This window comes from Myotis lucifugus, unplaced genomic scaffold (assembly GCF_000147115.1).
Source record: "Myotis lucifugus unplaced genomic scaffold, Myoluc2.0 scaffold_713, whole genome shotgun sequence".
Lineage (NCBI taxonomy): Eukaryota > Metazoa > Chordata > Mammalia > Chiroptera > Vespertilionidae > Myotis > Myotis lucifugus.
This window is the reverse complement of record NW_005871761.1, coordinates 39,625-64,355: the sequence shown is the minus strand read 5'-3', so window position 1 is coordinate 64,355 and position 24,731 is coordinate 39,625. Positions and strand designations below refer to the sequence as shown.

Sequence of the window (24,731 nt, the reverse complement as noted above, 5' to 3'; positions counted from 1 at the left end):
TTATTGATTTTTAGAGAGAGGGAAAGAGACAAACATATGTGAGAGTGTAACATTGATCAGCTGCTTCCTGCATGATCTCCACCAGGGATCGAGCCTACAACCTGGGCATGTGCCCTGACCTGGAATCAAACCAGGAACCTTTTGGTGCACAGGATGATGCCCAACCAACTGAACCACACCAGCCAGGACCGGACTAACTTAGTTTTTCTGCCTGTTGCTTTGATATTATTGTTAAATTTTGTTTTCTATTGTTACTGATATTTATCTGATTTTTATTAAATTATTTGGTATGATTGGGGACCCTGTTGTTTCCTGTTGACCTGGATTTCTGGTTTTATGCCAAGTAACACATTATTGTGATTATTATGTTATGACATTGTCTATTATCAGTCCTAACCTGAGTTATACACAGATTTGAGCCAACACAGCAATGAAATGGGTTTTGAACAATGGTGCCATGACACCTGCCAAACAAGGAGAAAGTTCTCTATTGAAGAAAATGAGGCAAAGAAGGGCAGCAGGCCCTGCCTCTGAAGAGTGCGCATTGTGGAGACTACATCCCCTTACGGATAATCAGAAATTATATTTGAATGTGCACTCACGTCTCTTCCTTCTTCCAACCGTCTCCTCGCCTGAATGTATGATTTGACAAATGTGTTGCATACTTGTAGCTGTTATGTGGGTTCCAGATCTCTTGATTATTCATTCCTTACCCACCCATTGAGTTTAGCCTTAATCACAGTAAGCTCACTGAATAGAAATGAGACCAGTGTTGGTAATTCCAAAGGAATTTGCATTATTCACCAGCGTTCTGGGGACATCGGGTTTGCCAGGGCCCGGAGCACGGTGGGACTCGGCCTTAGCAGTGCAGGTTGGGAACTTCTCATGGTTTCCCAAGTGGCGCGGAGCACCTGCAGTCTCCACAGAGCAGCTGGTGCAGCTGTTTCTTTCTTGGGGTGTTAGGATCGCATGTGCGTAAACGCTCTGCGTATAAGAAATCCTGTTGATTTACAAGTGGGATTGGTTTTGGACCGCGGTAATGGTCTAGGACGGCCTGGGCCTGACCAACGCCTAGAGAGGGTCCCGGCGCGGCGCGGCGCAGAGGGGGTTAAGGCCGTTCAGGAGGCGGGGGCGGGCCTCGCGGGCCGGGCTCGGGGGCCCTTTGTTAACAGGCGCGTCCTGAGCGGAGACCGAGACCCGGCCGCGGCCATGGGCGGGCGCGCGGGGCGGCGGTGAGGCCGCATGGCGGGGCCGCGGGGGCCCGGGAGGGCGCACGGAGCCAGAGGGACGAGCCGACCCTGAGCAGCGCCGCGGAAGGGAAGGGGCCGCCGGCCCTCACGGCTCCGGCACACGAAGATGTTGGAGATCTGCTTGAAGCTGGTGGGCTGCAAGTCCAAGAAGGGGCTCTCCTCGTCCTCCAGCTGCTACCTGGAGGGTAAGCCCGGGCCCGCGGCGGGAGTGGGCGAGGGGCCGCGGGGCCGCCGGGCCGCCGCCGGGCCTTCCCAGGTCTTTCCCGCCTGCGCGCTCCCTCCGCTCCCCCTCTCCGTCCCTCCCTTTCCCTTTCCCTTTCCCTTTCCCCTTCTCTCCGTCCCCCCTTTTCTGTTTCTTTCTCTCGCAGCCCCTGCGCGGTGCCGGCCGAGGGGGAAGGGGCCGGGCTCTGGCCCCCGCGCACTCCCGGCCCCCGGGGAGCCCGGGTCGGGATGGCGGTGCCGAGGGGCCCCAACTGCGGGCTTCGACCCGAAAAAGTTTGAGAAAGCGAACTCTGCGGGCCTGAACGGCCCACGCTGTGGAATTTCCACCGTTAATTGGAAATTATGTGTCAAAAAGGTCGCCCTGTGTTTGTGAAAGATAGGATTTTCATTAGATATCGTGTACTACAAAGAGAACGCGGCTCTACCATTTATGGATACAGAATTTCAAGCGCTCTTTCCACTCCCCGTCCCTAACCCAAACAGACCACGAGGAAGTCCTAGACACACATTCTCTCCCTTTTCCATGGAGTAAAGAGAAATCGCACCAAATGCTAAGAAGGCATTTTGAATGAGTCCAGAGTATTTGGGGCGAGGGGGGGAGTAACCACTTAGGTTGCTTCAGAAAAGCTGAGAGCCAAGAGCGGTTCACTTTTGCCTTCTTTCCGTTCTGCTCTTCTTTTTCTTATCTAAGCCCTCCCCTCCCCCCTTTCCTGTTACTTCTCTTTCATTTTCTGTCCTAGTAAGGTGACGTCTGAGAAAAAGTGAATTGAGGATGCGTGGTTATCATTTGATAGCTTCAAGATGGATCTGAAATTCATCTGCTTTTGGGACTGGTCATCCCAGGCTATTTGCTTTCAGCTGAAAAGGCTGATTGTACTTAAGAGATGTAATCCTGCTTGCATTTCTCCATCAATTTCATTGAGGGCTTAAAATAGGAATAGAGATGTAAAGCTCATTTTAGAACAAGTAGGATTTTTACTATAGTGCCAGGAAGTTGTAATGTTTTTCTTTTTTAAATGAAGGAGAAATAAACAGAGGCCTCATTAATTCTCTAAACTATTTTTCTTTTCACTTTTTGATTTGAGGGCCTGCCTAGAATCATATGTGTAGCTCAAACCATAAACCCCAGTGATATAGGCAAAACCTGTTTGCCCTTTTTGCCACAGTAGGTGTCCACGGGTCCCTTTCCCTCTCTGGGATTTGGGGCCTGAGAGAAGGCCCACCCAGCTGGAGGGGGCTCACAGAATCTAGCATTAGGAGAGAGATGGTTTATTTGTCCCCTAAAAGTTCATATCTGAACAGCCAAAATCAGCTTCAGTTAATACGTGGCTTGTTTTCCAAGTTGCTCAAAATTCTGAACACATTCTCATTTACATCTGTAACGAGTTAGTGTCAGGCATTATCATCTCCATTTTGCAGATGGATGCCTAAGGCTGAGGAGATGAATGGACTTTTGTAACTGCAGAGCTGGAGGAAAAGTTTAGGTCACAGCAAAGCTGTGACACTGTTTTGTTTTCGTGGGGGGGAAGATTTAGTAGTACCTGGCTGGTTTAATTATTCTTTTTTCGGGGAAGGGGGAATCTAAAGTGACTTATTATGTCTTGAAATAATGTTGGCTCTCAAGTCTAAAAAAAAAAAAAGGATTCTGGTACAACAGTCTGCTTTAGGTTAAGGCTTTATCTGGAAAGCTATCACTATAGGAATTCTTTATTGTTACTGAGTTTACCTGATGTCATTGTTACGTTTAATTGGGAAAAGTAAATGAAATTATTATTTTGTAGTTTAGAGAATTTAACAAACCTCAGTGATCCTTTCTTAAGGACTGGATGTGCTATTAGTCTCTTGGGAAAAATAATTGCCAACATCTGGGTAAGTCATCCGGCCTTTCTGTTTTTACTGACACTAAATCAATCCATCAGTGTTTATTGACAGCCACTGGGGCCCGGTCATCACACGTCATGGAGCGAATTAAATATGGTCAAGTTTTCCATCCTATCAAAGAAGGGTCAGCTGTAAAACTTGATCATGCATCTACTTTGCTATTCGGGCTTAGCTGTCAAAGCAATTATTAAATGCTTACTGTGTGCCAACCACTGTTTCAACATTCTTTGATTTCATTTGCTTCTCATGATGGCCTTGTGGTTATTTCCATTTTATTGATGAGGAAACAGGCACCGAAAGATTAGGAAACTTGTCTAAGGTAACAGAGCTAGCAAGTGGTGGTGCTGGGATTTGAACCCATGCTGTTTATCCCCAAAGAGCCCAGTTTAGCTACTCTGCTTTATGGACTATGACTGTTTATCTTCTTTGGAACTCTCCGTGGATGTTAAAATGGTATCTTCAGAAACACTAATGCCTCAAAAGGGGGTATTCTTTTTTTCTCTTCTGGAAACCTGATACTGATAAGAATGCTTACCTTTAGCCATATTGATTCCTCTCTGAAATCAATAAAAACATTTTAAAAAATAGCTGTACATGATAACGAATTCTAAAAGGGTATTTAGTGAACAGTGATTCTGTCTCCTGTGCAGTTTCCCTACCCAGAGGCACTCGGGAGTTTATTGTGTGTCCTCGTAGAACAGTGGTCGCCAACCTTTCAGACCTCACGGGCCACCGGTTGGCGACCGCTGTTCTAGAAACATTTTATGCATATGTAAGCATTTATAGCATTTGAATTTTGTTCATCAACTTTGTGAAAGTGTATCTTTATAGCTGCATCAATTTACCATGCTCATGTTTATCTTTATAATCTTCGGTCTGCTTCAAACACTGAACTTTCTGTTATTCCTCACCTCTAGAGATGTGAAAGAAAACATGAACATTAGCCATTTGAATTCACCTTTCCTCCTGTTTCTTTTTACTTGTTCATATGTTTGTATTTGTATACAGTGTGCATGGATGTTGTACAGGGACATATACGTTCCGTGTGGTGGAATAAAAAACGAATGTGTGTGAAGTGAACTCTTGTTGAACTTTCAAATTTTATTTTAAGGGCCCTCTTTTACGCTTCTTGTCAGCAGTTCACTTTCTGGCGAGTGCTTTATGTGGTCCAGCCACACAGATACACTTTTAGTTCTTCTGCTTCAGAGATGCTTGTACTCTTTCTAAACACTTGCTCCTGAGCTCATCAACTACTGCTCTTGTTTAGTATCAAAGAAAATCGGAGGCTCCTTGTGGAGCCGGATCGCCAGCCAGTCCGTTTCACTTGGGGTTGTGTTAAAATCGCGGAGCATTTCTGATGGGACAGGCCTTGGCACCAAGCACTTCATTGACATCCTCACTAATTCTCGTACCACTGCCCCGAGGTCTTCAGAGAGAAGAGAAGGAAGAAGAACCCACTCACTTTGGTTAGAAACATTTTTGAATTTGGAGTCAGGAGATCCGGTTTTTGTCCGACTTCTCTCAGCTTTTCTGGTCCATTACCTCTAAGACAGAACAAGCACCCTCTGTCCAGCTCAACTTAGAGGGTCGTTTTGAGAACATATGAGATGATTCAGGTGAAAGTTTTGAAACGAATAAAATGCTTAATATATGTATTTATACCAGGACGAGGTTCCTTTGAGATGTCAAGTCCGGAGTTTTATGGCCTGGATATACATGCTAAGGTCCCATTCTTATGTGAGGCCCACAGCTCTGGAGCCGGCCAGCGAGGACCCAGATGCCATCCATGTTGCCAGGGATCTTGGGCACATTGCTTTCTGAGCCTGGGTGTTCTCGTTTCTAAAACAGGCTCTGAGTAGTCCCTGTCTTGTTGAGTTGGTAGATTCACATGAGAGATTTCATTTAAATTGTTTAGCACAGAGCGGGGCACAGAGCAAGATGTTAGCATATGTTAGATGTTATTTTAAACAAATACTTAGCAGTCTAAAATGTTGGTGTTGCCAATTTTTCTAATGGCTGAAGTATGATAGAATTGAGTTGAACCCATCCATAGTTTCTCTTTTTTTCCCCGATAGTTTTTCTTGTTAACAAAACAATTTTTTTCAAGTTTGTTTTGATGCATATAATTAATATTTCCTGTCCTGGGTTTTAAGGAAAAGTATCTTCCCTTCCTCTGATTCTATCTTATTCCCTTGGTGAAAATGTTAATTGTGGAAGAAAAAATCCTATTGGTTCATGGTTGGCATCTTATTTCTTCTCTCCAGAGGGAGTATGTTCATAGCTCCAAACATGTGAAAGCTAAAAATCTCATATTGCTTACTACTTTGTTGCAAAAGTAATTTTGCCAGTGTAATTAAACACTGATCCAAAACAGAAACAGGAAAAATTGTCAATGGTTAGGCTTTAAAAATATATAACAATATTGTACAATGTGATGATTATGGTTAACAAATACTGTATTGTATATTTGAAAGTTGCAAAGAATAGATCTTTATAAAGTTTCTCCTTCCAAGAAAAAAGTTATAGCTATGTGTGGTAATGGGTGTTAACTTAGGATAATCCTTTCACAATATATACATATATCAAATTATTAACCTTTAACTTATACAATATCATTATACCTTAAAACTGGGAAAATACATGTAACAAGAACTGAAGATCAAATGGGACGTCGGAAGAATATAACTTTCTTCTGTAATGGTGGATTGTAATAGAACACAGAAGAACAATTTCTAAAACAAGTGCTTAAGTTAGTCTTTCTTTTTCACTTTTTTTTACAGCGGAAAGTTTTAAACCTATGACAAAAGCAGACAACATAATGAACTCCCTGGTACTCATCACCCAGCTGTAATATTACCAGCTTTTGGTCCATCTTGTTTTCTTTCCTAGTGAGGTTACAGTTCCAAAGCCATTGAATAGCTTTGCTAGTTACTGACTCTTGAGAGTCTAACTTTGTCCTCAGATAATAAGAGTTGTTCTCCACAATTGCTTTTCAAGTCCTTTCCTAACCCACACTGTAGGTGATTTGTTATCCTCTCTGTGTTGGGTGGTGGTGATAGGAAAGACAGACAGATGAGGCAGAGGAGAAACAGGTGGGAATTAGAGAGGGAAGGGGGGAGGAGCAGGAAAGGGAGGTAGAGATAGAGGGGGAGATACAAACAGACTGGGAGACAAAGACAGTAGGCTGGGACAGGAAAGGGAAACCAAGATGAGAGGGAAGGAAGACAGAGAGGGGACTGGGACAGAGGGAGGGTGGCCTGAGAGGAAGAAAAAGCAAGATCATGAGCAAGCGGCAGGGCTGGCAGCTGAGTAGGATCACTGGAGGGAGGGTGAGAGGAGTAACTTCTCTCCCTGCTTCTGTTTCCTGCCCTCAAGTGCAGTAATAATGGAGTTTGCGTAAGAAGGTAGCTCAGATTTAGTGCACATCAAGTGTGTGGCACAGTGCTGGTACTCAGTAAGGGATCAGTAACTATCCCCTATTGTATTGCATTTCGTTGCATAAACTTTAACCTCATTACTCTTAATTTCTCTTTAGAGACCTAATTCTTACCAGTCCTCAAATTTGGCTAATAGCATTGTACATTGAATACCTGAAAATTGAATCTAAAGGCAGGCCATGAATAGAATTAGCCATTGCTTTTAGGAGCCAAAATAATCGTTTTCCGTTCACGTTCAGCTACTCAGGTTAGCAATAGAAATAATAATGGCTAATGGGACATTCTGGGGAAGTTGCCTGCCATTGGGTAACCTCTGCTTCAGTGACTGGGGTCTGAACTGACCCAGGGGTCCTGGATGATGCTTAAAGGAGAGCAGGAGATGAGAAGTGAGTGCTTTCAACCCGGCTCAGGCCTGGCAGGCAGAGCAGGCGGCCTGTGGCCGGAGACAGCTGTTTTCCAGCCAGTGCAGCTTTCCTCCCCACAGACACAGCGTGCGTGGAGAGTGCCTCACCATGCTGTCTGCCTGTTAGGAAGCATCGAGAAGTGGACTCGTGTCACACCGCGGTGTGATTTAGGATCCTGGCCACGCTTTACATTCCATTAACAAATACTGCATTTCCTAGATCTTCATGAAGGCTTTCCTGGTCAGGGTTCATTTGCTTCTCATCTTTACTATCTATTATTTCTGCTCTTCTGCTGTTAGAGGTTAACGGGTAGTTAAGGTGCACTCTTAAGTTGTAATGCAATGTTTTACCTTGTTGCTAAAGGCCAACAAATGCAGGTGTTCTGAGTAGGAGGTAATTTAAATAAACGCGGGGCAGTGCTGTATGTCCTGCATCATGAGGCCAGTGCTGAAGACTCTGAAAATGCTTGGTCTCTGCCCAAAAGGAGCTGATGTTTGTGGTGACAGTAACAGGAGGAGGAGTAATTGCCCTGTAGTGCCCTAGTGCCAGGTACCACACCTGACATCCATACAAATATTGTCTGCATGCAGTGTGCATTGAGCCCTCCCGACAGCCCGACCAGGGACTAGGTCCATACCGTTGTGTCCTATTGTGCGTTTGAGTCGCCGAGGCTCAGAAATGAGCATCTTCCAGATGTGGTGGGCTGAGGTTTGAACAAGGCCTGCCAACCCCTGAGCCCGGGCTTATGGTACTGCAAGGGACACGGATTCCTTAGGGCGCTAATAGAAACAGACACCAAATATCCAAGTGAGGTGAAGGGTAAGTAAACTTGAGTGTGAGGCGGTAGGGGGAGGAAGGACAAATCAGAGGTGTATAGAGGTAGTGAGGCCGGAGGATGAATTCCAGGGAGAGTATATAGCCCTTGTCAAGGTGCACACAGATGAGGCAGAAACAGGGTTTGCATGGAGGAAACTGCAAGGCATTTGGGGAGGCTGGAGTGGAAAGTAGGGGTCATTGGAGAAGATGGTCCCTGACCAGACCCCAAAGGGCCTGTGTGCCTGCTTTAGGAGCTCGGACTTCTGCAGTGGGGGCACCAAGAACAACCACAACACGTTGTGAGGACCTGTTACATGCTAGGAGCAGTGCCTCCCACTTTATCTGCAAACTGCCCACTGCCTTGCAAGGCACCTGTCCTTAGGTTGCCATAGGTGCACTTGTAGTGAATGGTGACTGATGATTGACAGGCAGGGCCGCCGCCCAGACATCTGGATGGGATTTTGACAGGAGAGAGATTTGGTCAGATTTGCCGTTTAGAAGGACCCTTCTGGTATGGGCAGGGTCAGAGGGGAACCAGACACGGGTGTGGTGGGGTAGGGAGAGGACAGGACTGACCAAAGAGATTAGGAGGAAAAGTGGCCAGGATGTGGGTGTGAACTAGATGGGATGAGGGAGAGAAGTGGGCACCAATGACAGGTGTTCAGTGTTTTGAAGATGGTGGTTCTCATTTTACATAGATCTTTGTACTCCATTTCCAGTAATAGTAGACTTCTTTGCAACAGATTCTTAAAAGGTGATACAAAATTCCTTTTTTTTTTTTCCATTTTGGTACAGGGGGAGGGGATTATAGGGACTGTTTATCTTCAGAAAAATTAACATGTAGACTGTGAATAGGTTAGGACAGAGAATTTTATTTTCTAAAATTGACTGGCTAGGGACATTACAATGTAAAAAGATTCCAGGGGAAATATTTAAGCTTAGGCTAAGTTAAATGATTTTATTATTTTTTTTTAACTTCTTGCTTTTTAAAGGAGATTTCTTTAGGAAACTAACTTTTTGCCTATAATGTGATAAAACTGCATTATTTAGAAAAGAAAATAGTATAATTTGGACTTCTCACTAATATGTAGCAGCCTTCTGTCTTGACCCCTCTCCCTGTCAGATCACAGGGGTTACACGGAACCAAATCTGAAGTGCTGGAGCTGTCAGCCGGGAAGGCCCTTGGGTTCTGGCATAGAATTCAGGGGTTCTTGTTCTTGGATGGGAAAATATTAAAACTTTATTTTACTAACCTCTAATTGAAAATTAGTATTTTATTTTTTAAGAACTTACAAGACAAACTACAGTAATATTAGCAGTACTTGTGACTTTGTCACCAGTAGAAATCAGATATTTTCCCATCATGTAACAGTTTTGATTATTACTTACACTCATCACTACTTTGAAATGAAAGTAGTTACCACTGGATCTTGTTATTTAATGTGTTAATAAAAAGCATTAATATGTTAATAAAGAAGCATATACCAAATGCATTAATAAAAAGCACTATCACATTTTAAAAAAGGTTTGGGGACTGTTTTCAGTATAGTTGTTTTCCTTTGCAATTCTTCATACTTATTTTATGCATTTGCAAACTTTATTCCGAGGAGGAGTCCCTAGGCATCACCACAGGGTCCACTGCACAGCACAGTAAAGACCCCCTTAGTGGCCTTGGTGGGTCAGGCTGGCCTTGGATCCCTGTGAATCCTGCTTCCCTTGCTGGGCACGGTCTTGTTCTGGGTCACCTCCTCCTTCGCCCCTCGCAGCTCCTGGCCCTCAGGGTCTGTGTTCTTATACATCCATCCACAGGGCAGCACTGTCCTCTTGTTGGACTTCTGCTTTGAGGCCTGGGCGTATCTATTAACCGTGTTTCTCCCCCCGGAGCAGGGCCACGCGTGATTCCTTGCTCATTATCACTGTGCCATCCCCCTGCTCTCCAGCTGCCGACACGGTATTTGGGGGAGCTGGGACATTCTTGTTCAGATTGTGAAGTTAATGCCAAAGCTGTATTTAGCTAATAAGCTTGTTTTTAAAATAATTTTAACTGCTCTGGCTGAGGGTGTAAATGACAAAATAAAGGGCCATGTAGACTGTAGATAAAATTACTTTCATCAAGTTCAAATTGTGGGAAACAATACTTTTTCTCTAAACTCATAAAAAGTTGTATGAGACTCTTACAAACTGACTTGAGAATAGTCTGAGCATGATCTCATCAGTTGGAACAGAGTAGGAAATAAAACACGAAGCCTTCCCTCTTTTTTGAAGGATCTGTTTTTTAGATTTTTAAATTACAGAGATTCCTTGAACTGGAGGATAATAGTGAAGGGCCCACAAAGGAACTAGGAATAAAGCAACATGGGTAAATAATTGCATGTGACTAAAAGTAAAGGGAATGTTTATCACATCTGACACACCTGCCCTCTCGCCCCTCCCCAGCTCTGAAATGGTGAAGTGCCCTCTGTGGACAGGAAAGACTGCTTAGGGCAGCGGTTCTCAACCTGGGGGTCGAACGACCCTTTCACAGGGGTCGCCTAAGACCATCGGAAAACACATATATAATTACATATTGTTCTTGTGATTAATCACTATGCTTTAATTATGTTCAATTTGTAACAATGAAATTGGGGGTCACCACAACATGAGGAACTGTATTAAAGGGTCGCGGCATTAGGAAGGTTGAGAACCACTGGCTTAGGGAATTGCAGAGGGAACCGTGGCCTTGGGCACAAGCGTCAACAGGAAGGTGGAAAGCTTCCCAGGGAGGTTTTTCCTGGAGGTGAAGTCTCCCCTGCCAGGCGCTGGAGTTCATGAGCGTTTTCCTTCTCTTCTGTTTGCCAGCGGCGGGTTCAGCAGCACAGCCCCTGGAAGTCTAGACCAGATATGCCATATCAGGGAATCTTTTGTAAACATTTTTGATCAGTGACTCACAACTTTAAGAAAGGATTCTTTTGTATCATACTATCTAAATTGTGCTGTAAAGACCCAACCCATTTTCTTAGAATACTAAGTTAATCATGCACAGGCCCAGTGAATTTTGTGGCATTTCCAAACGTTTGATATTCTCATAGTTGGAACCCTAGCTTTCTAGAGGTTTGTAGATGTCATAATTCTTGGTGATTAAAATGGCCTATTAATTACTTTTCCTGAGTTTTGTTGGTGATGGAAACCTTTTCATTAACACTATGGTGAAATAACAGTAGACTTCTAAATGGGATGTGAGGCACTTTTGATGATACAAATATAAATATATTTAAAATAAATATGACCCAGAAAGGATGCTGCAGAAAATGTTCACACACACACACACACACACCAAAATCAAGAATAATAGCAGATGCTAAACTTTTATTTCCTGAGATTTAACAATAGCCAAAAGATCCATTGGAAGGGTGGAGGAGGGGTGCTGTTTTGGGCATCTTTTTTTAATGAAGGCGACAGGCTTCTTTCGGGGTTTAACTTCCTGACAGTGAGACTGACAGAAAGTTCATGTATTAAGCAAGGAAGCTTTAAGTACATTCTGCAACTTTGGCCTTGTAAGCTGTAATCATTTTTAAGGTTGACGAGCATAGTTCACTATGAAATGAAGCAAGGAATTTGGCATTTGTACATTGTGAGTCAATTTTGACATCAGCCTGGATTGGGAATTGACTGGAAGGTTTTGGGGTTGGACTGTGGCTACGCTTCAGTGTCTCGATCCAGAGGCATGCATGAGCAATACTTCCCTTTGGGCTTTGGCCATTAATTTGTGGAATGGAGCAAGAACTGGAGAGGAAAATGGAGAGACTGCTTTGGATTTCCTCACATCCTGTTGAAGCAAAAAAACAGTGGGAGGCCCTTTCCTTCCTGACAAAGGCCTCATCCCTTCACATGGAATTCCCAGCATCTGTCTCCATGTTCGGGACAGTCCCTCTTGAACCCATACTTTAAACCGATGGTCACCCCTGGGTATCTGCCTTCTGCCTATTCCAGGTGTTTTCCAGGCCACTTCCCCTGATTATGTAACTTTCTTTGATCAAATCCAGATGCTGCAGAATGCTTGATAGAAGAGGTCAAATGGCATTTGAAAAGAAAAGCATTACTGTATTCATGACTTCGGTTTAATTTCCTGTATGGGCCTGGTCTGCCAAGGTTAAGGTTGTATGCTCACGGCCACGGGGTTGGGACACTGAGGGAAAGGAGCAAATACTTTTTAAGGACAACTTGAGAAGATGCCCTCCTCCCCTAGTGTACTTTTTTTTTTTTTTTTTAGGGGAGAGCGCGAACGCAGTCCCCAGTGTACTTTTTAATGTTAGATTATCAATTATATAAGCATCAGCTGGCTTCTGTTTATAAATTTTTTCCTATTTTTGTAATTGTTTTTCGATGATAAAAACAATCCACATTCATTCTGAGAAATATGTCAAAATATAGGAAAAAATTAAAGAAAATTCTAAATGTTTGTAATCTCACCTACCCTGAATTAACCACTTTTAAACTACTTTTAATGGTACTGTTAACATACCACCCTGAGTTAACATACTGTTCACATTTTGGTGTAGTTCCTTCTGGACTTTTCTCTGTTTTCTCCAAAAGTATTTTGAACAGCTTTATGAGTATACTAGAGGCCCAGTGCATGAATTCGTGCATGGGTGGGGTCTGGCCGGCCCGCCCCAATGGGGACCCACTGGGGGCTGGGCCGGCAGCGGGACGTGGCCGCAGGAGGGCTCCATCTCGCTCAGTCCCCAGCAAGCTAACCTACCAGTCGGAGCGTGTGCCCCCTGGTGGTCAGTGCACGTCATAGTGAGCAGTTGAGCAGCCTTAGCATATCATTAGCATATTATGTTTTGATTGTTGAATGGACAAGCAGACACTTAACATATTAGTCTTTTATTATATAGGATTTTGTTTTATGGATGGGACCACAAACTAGCTTATCTTGTGTTGATAAATATTTTGTACCTTTATGTTTTGCTATTTAAAAATCACTCTATACAGATCATTGTGTGGCTCTTGTATAAATTCCTAGAGGTAGGGCAAAGGTTATGGAATTTTTAAAAGACTCGGTTCGTATTTCCAATTGGCCTTCTAAAATGTTACAGCAGTTTCTACACCAAGTACAAGCATAGTATGAGAGTGCCCATTTCATTGAAGTCTCACACTGTTAGCCTCAAGAAAATGTACCTGCCAATTTAATGGAGAATTTGCATCTCTTTGATTACTAGAGGGTTAACCTGCTTTCCATTTTAATGGTAATTTAAGTTTTCTGTGAATTGCTTATTCATTTTTTTTAATTTAAATTCTTTATTGTTTAAAGTATTACATAAGTCTCCTTTTGCTTATTCACGGTTTTGGTCTATTTTTCCATAGTGGAGGGATTTGTCTTGTTTTTTTTTTATATGCAAAAGTTCTTTTATGTTAAGAATCATCCTTTGTCTAGTAGTTTTACTTAATGTAACGATGGTAGACGTTCTTTTGACTTGCTTCCACTTAACTGACTTGGGCTCAACTACCCTTGCCATGGCACAGATACAGGGCCCCATGTCTGCTGTGAGCACTGCCCCTGCCCCCTGGAGTTGCAGCCACAGCAAAGCCAGTTGTGTTTCTTTCTGAATCTGTTTTGTTGGGGGTTTTTTTAGATATACTTGTTGTTTTTAATTACTTGGTTAATATGAAACCAGTGAAATCCAAATGTGAAAAGATAATTCTTTCTATGAAAATGAATGCTTTAGACAGACTCAGTAAAAGCGGGTCACTTTTTAAAAATTGCTACTGGGCTAGAGGTGAGGTGAGTAAGGCACCTGTGGATAATTGGAGGGGATGTACTGGATTCCATAGCAAATGGCTCTGAGTTCTCCCTCTACCTGCAGGAAAGTGAGCTGGAGATGAGAGTGCATTACAGGTAGGACTTACAGAAGAAGATAACAGCCAGCTCTGAGTGCATAGCCACACCGAAAGGTTAGTCTTTGGCCCTATAGCCAAGACAAGCAAACCAATGCATATTCCAGTAGGGGGAGGAGGTCACATCTACACTAAGAAAAGAGAAAGATGCAAATTGACCGTACCTTCACAATGCCCACCAGCCAATCAGGAGTGAGCATGCAAATTAACCCAACAAAGATGGCAGGTTAATTTGCATACACAGGCACCGAGCAGCCAGGGCAGGTGTCCGCACTGCCCCAGCTGCTCCGGGTTTCTAGGCAGCGTGGGAAGGTGGAAAGGCGGCTCCGGGCTGGAGTGAATGCGGTGCCAGCAGCCAGGGGAAGGAAGGCCCATTCTTGCACAAATCTTCGTGCATCGGGCCTCTAGTATTTTTTTTTTTTTTGGGCCTCTAGTATTTTAATAAAAAATAATAATTCCCTGCTTTAATGAGCTTTTTTTTGTTGTTGTTAATTGATCAATCCCTCATCACGACCGCACTAAACACACTTTGGAGCAGTGGTTCTCAACCTTCTGGCCCTTTAAATACAGTTCCTCATGTTGTGACCCAACCATAAAATTATTTTCATTGCTACTTCATAACTGTAATGTTGCTACTGTTATGAATCGTAATGTAAATATCTGATATGCAGGATGGTCTTAGGCGACCCGTGAAAGGGTCGTTCGACCGCCAAAGGGGTCGCGACCCACAGGTTGAGAACCGCTGCTTTAGAGACAGTTTAAATACTCAGAGAGCAGGGCCTAACACATCACTAAGCCTTTTCCACATTTTAGGGGATGGCAGTGTTATTAGACCCTCCTTTAAATTATCTGTGTCCCTGTGATTCATAAGATAAAATTACCAAGCATAGTAATGACACAATTTGGGATGCATTCTTTTAGGAAAACGATTCCTGAAGGTTTACTTCAGTCAGTATACAAAAGCTAGAATTGAAAGATCTTCATTATCTATGTTCTGTTGGATTATTCCAGAGAGTTATTAAAGCATGCCCATTTTTGAAAGTTCTCCAGTCATGTTTCTGGAAGTTTAGCTTAGTCCCTTAGTCCTGGTTGCCTCCAGTGGGTTTTTTGTTTTGTTTTTAAGTGAATGCTGAAGAATCAGGCCTATTCTTTTGTTGTTGTTGTTCTTAATCCTCACTTGGGGATATTTTTCTATTGATTTTTAGAAAGTGTGGAAGGGAGGGGGAGAGGCAGAGAAAGAAACATCAATATGAGAGAGACACATCTATTGGTTGCCTCCTGCACATTCCCTAACTGGGGCCAGAATTGAGCCTGCAACGGAGGTATGTGACCTTGAGCGGAATTGAACCTAGGACCCTGAATTCAAGTCTGCAGGCTGATGCTCTATCCACCGAGCCAAACCAGCTAGGGCAGGCCTATTCTTGAGATGGGTGTTATTGCCCAAGAAAAGATATTTGGGTGTCCTCTAATTCCATAAAGAGAGAAAGTTAAAACAGGTTTGTTTTGTTACCATTTGGGTTTGGCTAAAGTATGTGGTAGATCCTTTCATTCTTTCAAATTAGAATCCCCTTCCCCCCTTTTTTTTAGTTTGATTTCTTATTGTAGTTTCCTGAAATGAGTGCTCATATTTCATTTCATAATATCCTTACAACTGTTAAGATCCACTTGGAGTAGATTTGCTGGTTTCAAAGAACCCTTGTGCTTATTTGTCATCATCACAGAGAAATTCTAGAGCGGTTGAGTGTAGTTCAAGAAAAAGAAAGGCAGAAAAAAACTTCAGGAGGAAACAATGAATTATTTGACCCTGTAGTGACTAATAGTAAATTATTAAAAGATGTTTATTGGTTTCCCACCTTTAGAATCTACCTATAGACAAAACATGGAAGATTTTATTATTACAGAATAGAAGACACGCTAACTTTCACAAGGTAAAGGAATGAGGAAAGAAGGCCCTTTTGGAGAGTGAGCACAGAGTGAGGAAAGCTGGAAGGAAGGCGAGGATGTTAACATAGCCTATGAAGCAGATAGTTGAGGGATAGGTCTCCAGCCGGTAGAAAAAGAAATGTGCAAGTCTGTTACTGAAAATACACAGGTAACCAGTAGTGGATAGCACAGGAGAGATGGGGGAGGGGCGCAGGGTTATACAGCTTATGTGTAGAGAGATGGAAATGATGGCCCAAAAAAGAGCTGTTGCCTCCAGGTGTGAAGGAGAGTGGATGGAAAATATTTGTTTTTCATTATAAGCCCTTCTGTAATATTTGGTTTTTAAATGATGTGCATATGTTTTTAAATTTAAGAATGTTTTAAGGCAAGAAACTTCCCCTCCATATTATAACATAAGCAGAGGCAGACTTATGAGGATGGATTATTTCCAATTCATTTTGAATTGGTGCATTTAAATGGCTTACACTATTTGGGAACACCACCTTGGAATGCAGATACTTAGTGTTTTTCGCAAGATTTGGGAAAAGAAGAGTCCATTCTTTACACCACCTTTCTTTTAATATGTAAAGTGCACAGGCGTTAAACAAAATAAATTAGGAATGTATAATTTTGGAAATAACAGAATTTTTTGCTCATGAGAATAAAATTAATTTTTTCCCTAATTATTTTTTTAAATTTCTTCTATTCCCTATTTCTCTTCCAGAAGCCCTCCAAAGGCCAGTAGCATCTGACTTCGAGCCCCAAGGTCTGAGCGAAGCAGCTCGTTGGAACTCCAAGGAAAACCTCCTCGCTGGTCCCAGTGAAAATGACCCCAACCTTTTCGTTGCACTGTATGATTTTGTGGCCAGTGGGGATAACACTCTAAGTATCACCAAAGGTAAAAGGGCTGTGGACAGAGGTGGTAGTTGCAAGAGCCAGAAATTGGGTGAAGTTGTGGCTTGATTGTTCACCCCTTTGCTGATGAAAAGAGCAGATTTAAAGTTTGGAATGCAGAGATATCCAAAAAAGTCACTGCTCTTGAGAGGAGTTCCTGTGCAGTCGTCCTTCACAAAACAGAGCTTTCCTTCTTCTATCCTGAAAAAGATACCAGACACAGAAAAACACTTAAAAAAGTTTTTATTGATTTCAGAGAGGAAGGGAGAGGGATAGAGAGATAGAAACATCAGTGATGAGAGAGAATCACTGATCGGCTGCCTCCTGCACATCCCCTACTGGCGACTGAGCCTGAAAACCTTTTATGTGCCCTGACCTGGAATTGAACCAGTGACCTCTTGGTTCCTGGTCAATGCTCAACTGCTGAGTCACACCAACTGGGCAAAACACTTTTTTTTTTTCTTAAAGAAAAGGTATTTTTTTCCTAAAAAGCTTCTTGTATTAAGGCACTTGAGTAAACAAAACATAATAGATCTCTAAAAACTGAGGCTGTACGTTTATCTCGGCTTTCAGTACAAACAGGAAGCTTCATATAAAATGTACTCTTATACACTTAAAATGCATACATTTATGTGGACTTGTTGAAATGAAGTAGGTATTTAGGAATTTGGAGATTTTTAGTAATCATACAAGACTAAGTGAGAATGAGCGAATTAGCCTGTGAAGCTGATGTGTCTGATTTGCTTCTTTTCTTCTAAGGTGAAAAGCTCCGGGTCTTAGGCTACAATCACAATGGGGAATGGTGTGAAGCCCAAACCAAAAATGGCCAAGGGTGGGTCCCAAGCAACTACATCACACCCGTCAACAGTCTGGAGAAACATTCCTGGTATCATGGGCCCGTGTCCCGCAACGCTGCTGAATACCTGCTGAGCAGTGGGATCAACGGCAGCTTCCTGGTGCGGGAGAGCGAGAGCAGCCCTGGGCAGAGGTCCATCTCGCTGAGATATGAAGGCAGGGTGTACCACTACAGGATCAACACTGCTTCTGATGGCAAGGTAGGGGCCTGGCCAGGGGAGCTGATGGGCAGGTGAGGGGGTAATTCTTTGGCCAGGAGAACCCAGAGGTCCTGATGGCTGGGTTGATAGTTATTGCAACAAAACTCAACCAAGAAGGTGTTCGAAGAAGCTTTCAAGTAAACAGCAGGTATCAATTTATTAGCCTTATGAAAGACCCTCTATTGAGGACCAATCACATGATATTATAAGGGCTGGTGTGGTTCTCTAATTTTCTTGCTGGACTTTTGTTGTTAGCAGTTTCATAAGATAAGTGGGATATCTGTTGGGTTTCGTACAAAGTCAAAAGCCACCTTAATAGCACCTCCCCAAAATAAGTCTGGTCCATAGCCTTCTGTCTATGGATAAAATCATGTTTGTGTCTAGACACAGTTTTTATACAAAAATGGGATCACATATCTGTAGATTTCCAAACCCAGACTAGTTTTGTAAAGAGGTTGATATACTAGATGGTTTTGTCATCTTCATACAAAGGGTTCTTAAGAGTCCACAAAGGGAAGGGAGGGATGAACACTTAGCAAGATCCTACTGTGTGCTGGGGCATTTCATCTCTTAGTCAATCTTCAGGACAGATATTGCTGTAATCTGCATTTTTGCATGATGAATGGATGGTCAGAGGGATGACATTTCTTGCCCAAGATTAATTAATGGAATTAGGCTGCAACCCCACTGTCCACTCAGTTGTTGAGGGTGTAGATAGATGAATTGTGGGGGTGAGTCCAGATGGTGTATGTATTCTTTAATTATATGTAATACATGCACATGGTTTGAAAAAAAATGAATTACAATGAAAAGTAATTTTGTCTAACTTAGTACCCTACCCAGAGGCAAACACTGTAACCAGTTTCTTCCAGAGTTACCTGATGTATATATGTTTACATTTGAAAAATAAAACAAACCATGCATATTGCACAGTGTTCTGCTCTTGCTTTTCCCACCTGATAATATGTTTTGGAGATTGTTTATGGCAGCACATTTAGAGCTGCCTCATCCATGCCTAGCATGGATGGACCATCATTTATTTAAGTAGTCCCTGCTGGTGGACATTTAGGTTGTTTTCAATCTTATCTATATACTAGTGGCCTGGTGCACAGATTCGTGCTCATTGAAAGGAAATTAATTAGAAGAAATATTTTAATATCGCTATTCGCCCTTTCTCTATAATAGAAGTGTCAACCGAATTCACGATGGACAATGACAGATTGAAACACACACGTGCGATTGGCGCCAGCAAGTGCTTTATATGTATTGCACATGCGCGAGTCAACTTAGCCTTTTATAGATATAGAATAAACTTGCTTAATTAGACCTGCTTTCTGATGTAGCTAAACTTTTTCCAGCCCAGTGAAGCACCCCAACTTGTCTTTCAGGTCATTGTCAGCAACACAGCAGTAAATGTCAACACATTTGTTAACATACTCATGAAACCCTGCTTACTCCTAATATATGTAATGCACTCTGATATTTTGTATGCTTCTGTTTCTTTTTTTCTTAAATTCTGGTCATAATCTACTAAATTGATTCCATAGACTCCCTAGTGGGTCATGCCTTGCAGTTTGGAAAAACACTGCACGTACTGATTTGTGTACAGTGGCGCATATGCAAGTTGTTGCTAGAACTGGTGGAAGGGAATGTGCATATACATTTGTGTGGATATCACCCACTTACCTTCTGTGGAGATTGTACAAATGTGCTTTCTTACCAGCAGGGTATAAGAGAGCACGTTTTTCCTCACCCTCCTCAGCAGCACACTGTCAGACTTGTAAAAACATCTCTCTCATTGGTAAAGCTGGTACCTTGTTACATTTAATATGCATGTGTCACATTTTGAATGATTCCTATGCCTTTTACTAAATGCATCTTTTCCTACATTTCTGAAATACACCACCAAATTTACATACAAATTATTAAATACACCACCCTCTTGGCTCCGATTTGCCTCTCTCTCCGTGTTGATCTCTCTCTCTCTTCTTCCATTCGTCTTTCTGTACATGTGCCAATACTAGACTTTTACTTTGTAGTGCTATATAATGTTTTAATGTCTGGCAGAGCTAGTCCCCTCTTCTTAATCTTTTTAGCATTTTTATGATTGTTCTCACATGTTCATTTGTACCATCCATACAAATGCATGTAGTGTATACATATATATGCATATTTAATTTTTCTACCTGTTCTTTTCGCATGTGTTAAAGTCCTTTGACCAAAGTCCTGCTGCCAGTTGCCGATGCTTTTCATCACGGCAGACGTCTTTGTGCCAGCACTGTGGTCTGTGTGGCAGACAGCATAGTCGCTGTTGATGTGTGACTAGAGATCAGTCTCATCAGCTTGTTTTTCGGGAATTATCCCAGATGTGGAGCGAGGTCCTTCCGTTCTGCAGATGTAGGCCCTTGGAAACCTTGCCTTCAGACCACAGAGGTGCCTTTTTAATGAGTTAGAACAGCAGAGTGCACCTAAAGGAGGTGATTTCCTGCAGCTGACACGTTGCTTCCCATCTGTGCTGTTTCTCCAAGGCAGGCCATGCTGCATGGTCATCAGTTGAGGTTTGTATTGAACAGGGCAGTGGTCTCTTCTCCCTGGATGTTTAATCAGCACCCTTGCTGGCAGATGCAGGCAGGCATGATCTAGTTTGACAACTCAAAGGGAGAGAGCAAGGCCTACGTGTAGGATGCATGACTTGCAGACTCTGAGAATCAGCCGATGAAGACAACCCTCCGTCTAAAACAGTGGTTCTCAACCTTCCTAATGCCACGACCCTTTAACACAGTTCCTCATGTTTTGGTGACCCCCAACCATAAAATTGTTTTCGTTGCTACTTCATAACTCTAATTTTGCTACTGTTGTGAATCATAATGTAAATATCTGATATGCAGGATGTATTTTCATTGTTACAAATTGAACGTAATTAAAGCATAGTGATTAATCACAAAAACAATATGTAATTATATATGTGTTTTCCAATGGTCTTAGGCGACCCCTGTGAAAGGGTCGTTCGACCCCCAAAGGGGTCGCGACCCACAGGTTGAGAACCGCTGGTCTAAAAGCTGGTGTGCGCCAGGGGTTCCTTTCACTGCAGGTGCAGCACAGGACACTCATTCGATCAGGCACTACCCACCACTGGCAGCTCATCAAAGGCCTCGGCCTCTCGCCCTTCTCCCTCCCTGACAAAGACCTCCCTTTAGCTGTTTGCACCTGGAGGCGTCTTGGCCCCCAGGGTCATCTGGCAGACCATCTGCGGAGGCTCCTCTCTGAGGGCTGCACCTCGGGGCCGTGTTGGGTGGGGTCCTGCTCCTGGCATGTGTGGAGCAGCATCAGAACAGGGAGGTATCGCAGTGACTCGAGACTGTGGCTGGGCACTGACAACGCTGCCCGTGCCGAGCGGTGCTGCAGTCCTTTCTGGATTTCCAAGAAGAAAATGGAAGGTTGGTAGGAGGGACAGGCTGGGGCTGAATAAGTTTAATCTTGATCTTCAGAAAACAACTGAATTTCAAAGATTCTTCTGTGAGGCTCCAGAGGGTTTCTTCCGTCTCCACCCTCTTGGCTCCGATTTGCCTCTCTCTCCGTGTGCTGAGCTCTCGGCAGCAGTCGCAGCCAGTCAGCCCAGGGCCACCAGCTCGGCCCAGAGCCCAGGGCCGGGGGGCTTAGAGCTGGACTCTTGGAAGGGCCCCACCAGACTGAGTCACTGCTGTTGCCTTAGTCTTGACAGCTTAAACAGCTTCAGCTCTCCTGGGCCTGGGTGTCATTCTCCCATGCTTCCTCAGAATTTGTGATCCTCTGCCAACAATGTGGAATTAAAGACTGATTTTTATTCGCCACCCCCTCCAAATCCTTCCTGGTGCTTCTGGTTGTGTCTTCACATTAGTTCTGTGAGGTGCCCCTGTCAGGCCCCCCGATTTCTTACAGCCCTTGATGGAGTCTTTTCTTTGAAGAGATGCCCACTGACACTTACTTTCTCAGTCTGCTGGAGTGGCAGGTGCAGGTTGACAGGAGTGGAATTTGGGCTTACGCTTCAGCAGAGGTGGCAGGATGGGCCAGTATGTAATTTCTAGAATTTTAAGATTTATGCCCCCTGACAGAGGCTCGGCAGGTGCAGGCATCCTGGTGAGAAGCCTGCTGAACCTGGCTGGCCTTCCTTTTGGAGGAGCCTGGGAGCGATGCTGAGCACTGCTAAATTATTAAGTACCGCCTCGCTGCTGGCCTGTGAGAGGCTCTCGGGAAGAGCGCTCCTGGCCGAGAGCCTGTGAACAGGACACCTGCGGCGGGACTCCAGGGTCAGGCGCCTCAAGGGTACACGAGTCTAAGCTCTGATAAGCCTGGGAGACGGCTGTCAGGAGGAAAGCCGTTCCTGTTGAGTTTCTTTGACGAGCCCTGTCTTTCGGGTTCCTGGTGATCAGGAAGAGGCCTAGCCCTGGCTGAGCACCCGGAGTGTTTATGTAACCGGCTGCATAGCATAATGACATGCCATTCATAATGCTAATTTCACTTTCTTCTCTGAACATGCCATGAATTCCTGATGGAGATTACTCAGGTCACTAGCAAAAGCTGCTGAAAAACTAGAACTAATCAGAGGGAAGCCATCAGACTTCTTGACTGTTAGGAGATGGCTGTGCAGTACATTTAAGGAAGAATAATTTTAATACTTAATAAATGTCGGTATATAAATTTTATGTTGAAAGATGAACTGAGTCACAGGGTCTGTAAATTTAATTATTGAAAAGGGTGAAGTTTGTCCAGTCATTGGAAGCTCCCATAACTCTGAAATGTCTAACCGAGGAGCCTGTGAGGGAATCAAAATGAGACCGAGAACAAATTCTACATGAACTAGGGCTTGGGGAGCCATTAGCATTCTGGCATTTGAGGGAGCGTGATCTTCGGGTTGGGGAGCACTCCTTTCGAGCTGAGGCGGAGAGAGAGGTAGTGAGCCCGGCCCCAGGTGACCTGCCTGTGCTGTGCCAGTGATGTCCAAGGTGGGGGTGCTCTGAGTCCAGGGAGTGCCTTCTCGGACGGCTTTCTTTCTCTCTTCTCGCCATTGCTTGGTAGGGAGGGCACTGTACACTGTGCTAAGCCGAGAGAGGAGGGCGTGGAGCATCGCAACCTGAAGTAAAGTATTTGCACGCCTGGCAGACTTTTCCAGAGAGAGGTGGGGCTTTAAGAGCTGTCCCCACGTCCCATTGGGTCTCTGACCTGCACTTGGGTCGGGACTAACACTGATGGGTGCTGTGCAAGCTGAGGGCAGGCTCGGCAGGCGGACTGCGCTCCCCTACCCCCTGCAGCACTGCATCTGTTCAGGCGTCTGAGCATGTCGCGCAGCATGTCCCTAGAGCAGGTCACTTCGAGGTGCTCTCAGGCATAAAAGTGGGGCCTTCTGGTGGGCCTCCTCCTTACCCTCCAAGGTCCTGCCATCCGAGGCACCATCTCGCAGAGGGACAAGCTCCCCAGACCTGTGGAGTCTTTCTGGACAATTCCTGAGTTGCTCAGAATTTTATCTTTGTAGGGTTGCTACCCAAAGATTGTAAATTATAAACCTGTAAGCTAAAGTTTGCCATCGGCTTGCCTGAGTTTTAACAATTCGTTTACGTTACCTCTCTAAGCAGCAAACAGAAAATCTCCTTGTTGATGAATCTTATTTAATATTCTGTTGAGGGTAATGGAAGGGATCAGCTTGTATATTTGTCACTTCCTTCCTTTAAAACACTTTAACCGTCTGGTATCACACCATCAGGAAGGAGTGGAGCCGACCGTAACCAACAGCCACGGCCTTGGCCTTGCTCTGTGTGCTCAGGCCTTTTCTTTCCTTCCTTGAAGTAATCAGATGTTACAGCTACAGCTGACTGGTCCTGTTCCTCTTTCTCTCCCCTGCCCCAGGCATCATCACTGTTCCAAGTCTTCATTCCTCCCTCCCACACCTTTGCAATTTGAGCAAGTCTTACGAACACCTAGTCGTGATTTTGAGTATTCTTTCTGCCTTCTTCAGGATGGTGGGCTGGCCTCAGTGAGCCAGTAGATTCAGTTATGTGCCTGGAGTCCACATGTTCTGTGGGGATTTTAATGTGGAATTGATTCCCTCACCACATCACTGAAGCAGAGAGAAGAAAAAAGATAGCTGTCACATCCACATGGCCCTCTGCCTCCTTCCTTTGCCTCCCCCATCTCTGTTGTGTCTAGATGAGAACTCCTGGTGGCGGGGCTCCCTGCACAGCTGCTCACCGCTGCACATCTCAGAGAGGGACTCGCATGCACTGGTGTCTGAAAGCCTTCTGGCTTCCTGTGTGGAAAAGCCCGTGTGGCCCTCCAAGGCCTGGCTCTTCCTGAGGAGCGCTGACCAGCACCCCACGGGGGGCCCAGGGCTGGGCCTTGCAGGGCTGGGCCTCTGATGCTTCTTACTCGGCCCAAATCCAGGAAGTAGGAATGAGAAGGACATTTATGCTTTGTTCAGTAATTTTCATCTCTGATCACTGTTTAGTTCTAGATAATTATATAATTATAGGTAATAACGATAGGTTTTCATAAGCATAATTATCCTATATAATAAGGCTAATATGCAAATTGTCCTCTCAACCGGGAGTTCAGAAGTTCAACCAGGGGGTGGAGCCAGCCGGCCAACCTCCCCCATTCCCTCCCCTGGCCAGATCGGCCCCCATTAGGGCAGGCTGGCCGGACCCCACCCATGCATGAATTCGTGCACCGGACCTCTAGTTTTTAAATATTTTCTAATCAATACTTTTAAAGTTCTACCCTTCACTACTATAATCAACAACTATTATCAAGTACCTATTATGTGCTCATTCTTGTTCTCAACATTGGGGCTACAGGATAAAAATGGATATTTTAGGGCTTTGCTCTCATGTAGCTGACATTCTAGTAAGTGGAGACAGACCATCAACAAGCCGATAAAACGGAATTATCAGTTAGTGGTGAGTGTGGTGCAGAGGAGTAAGACAGATGATATAGTGCTGG

The 24,731-nt window shown here is 44.1% G+C and overlaps 1 protein-coding gene across 1 annotated transcript in view; it reads left to right on the top strand.

Annotated features, from left to right (window-relative positions):
* The first annotated feature begins 1,226 nt into the window (after positions 1-1,226).
* The window catches only part of ABL1 (ABL proto-oncogene 1, non-receptor tyrosine kinase), a 42,782-nt gene continuing 19,277 nt past the window's right edge, over positions 1,227-24,731 (top strand). The window contains 3 exon segments of the mRNA XM_006105667.3: positions 1,227-1,435; positions 16,535-16,708; positions 17,464-17,759. Of these exon segments, the coding sequence (XP_006105729.1) occupies positions 1,357-1,435; positions 16,535-16,708; positions 17,464-17,759 (549 nt within the window). The 5' untranslated portion in view covers positions 1,227-1,356.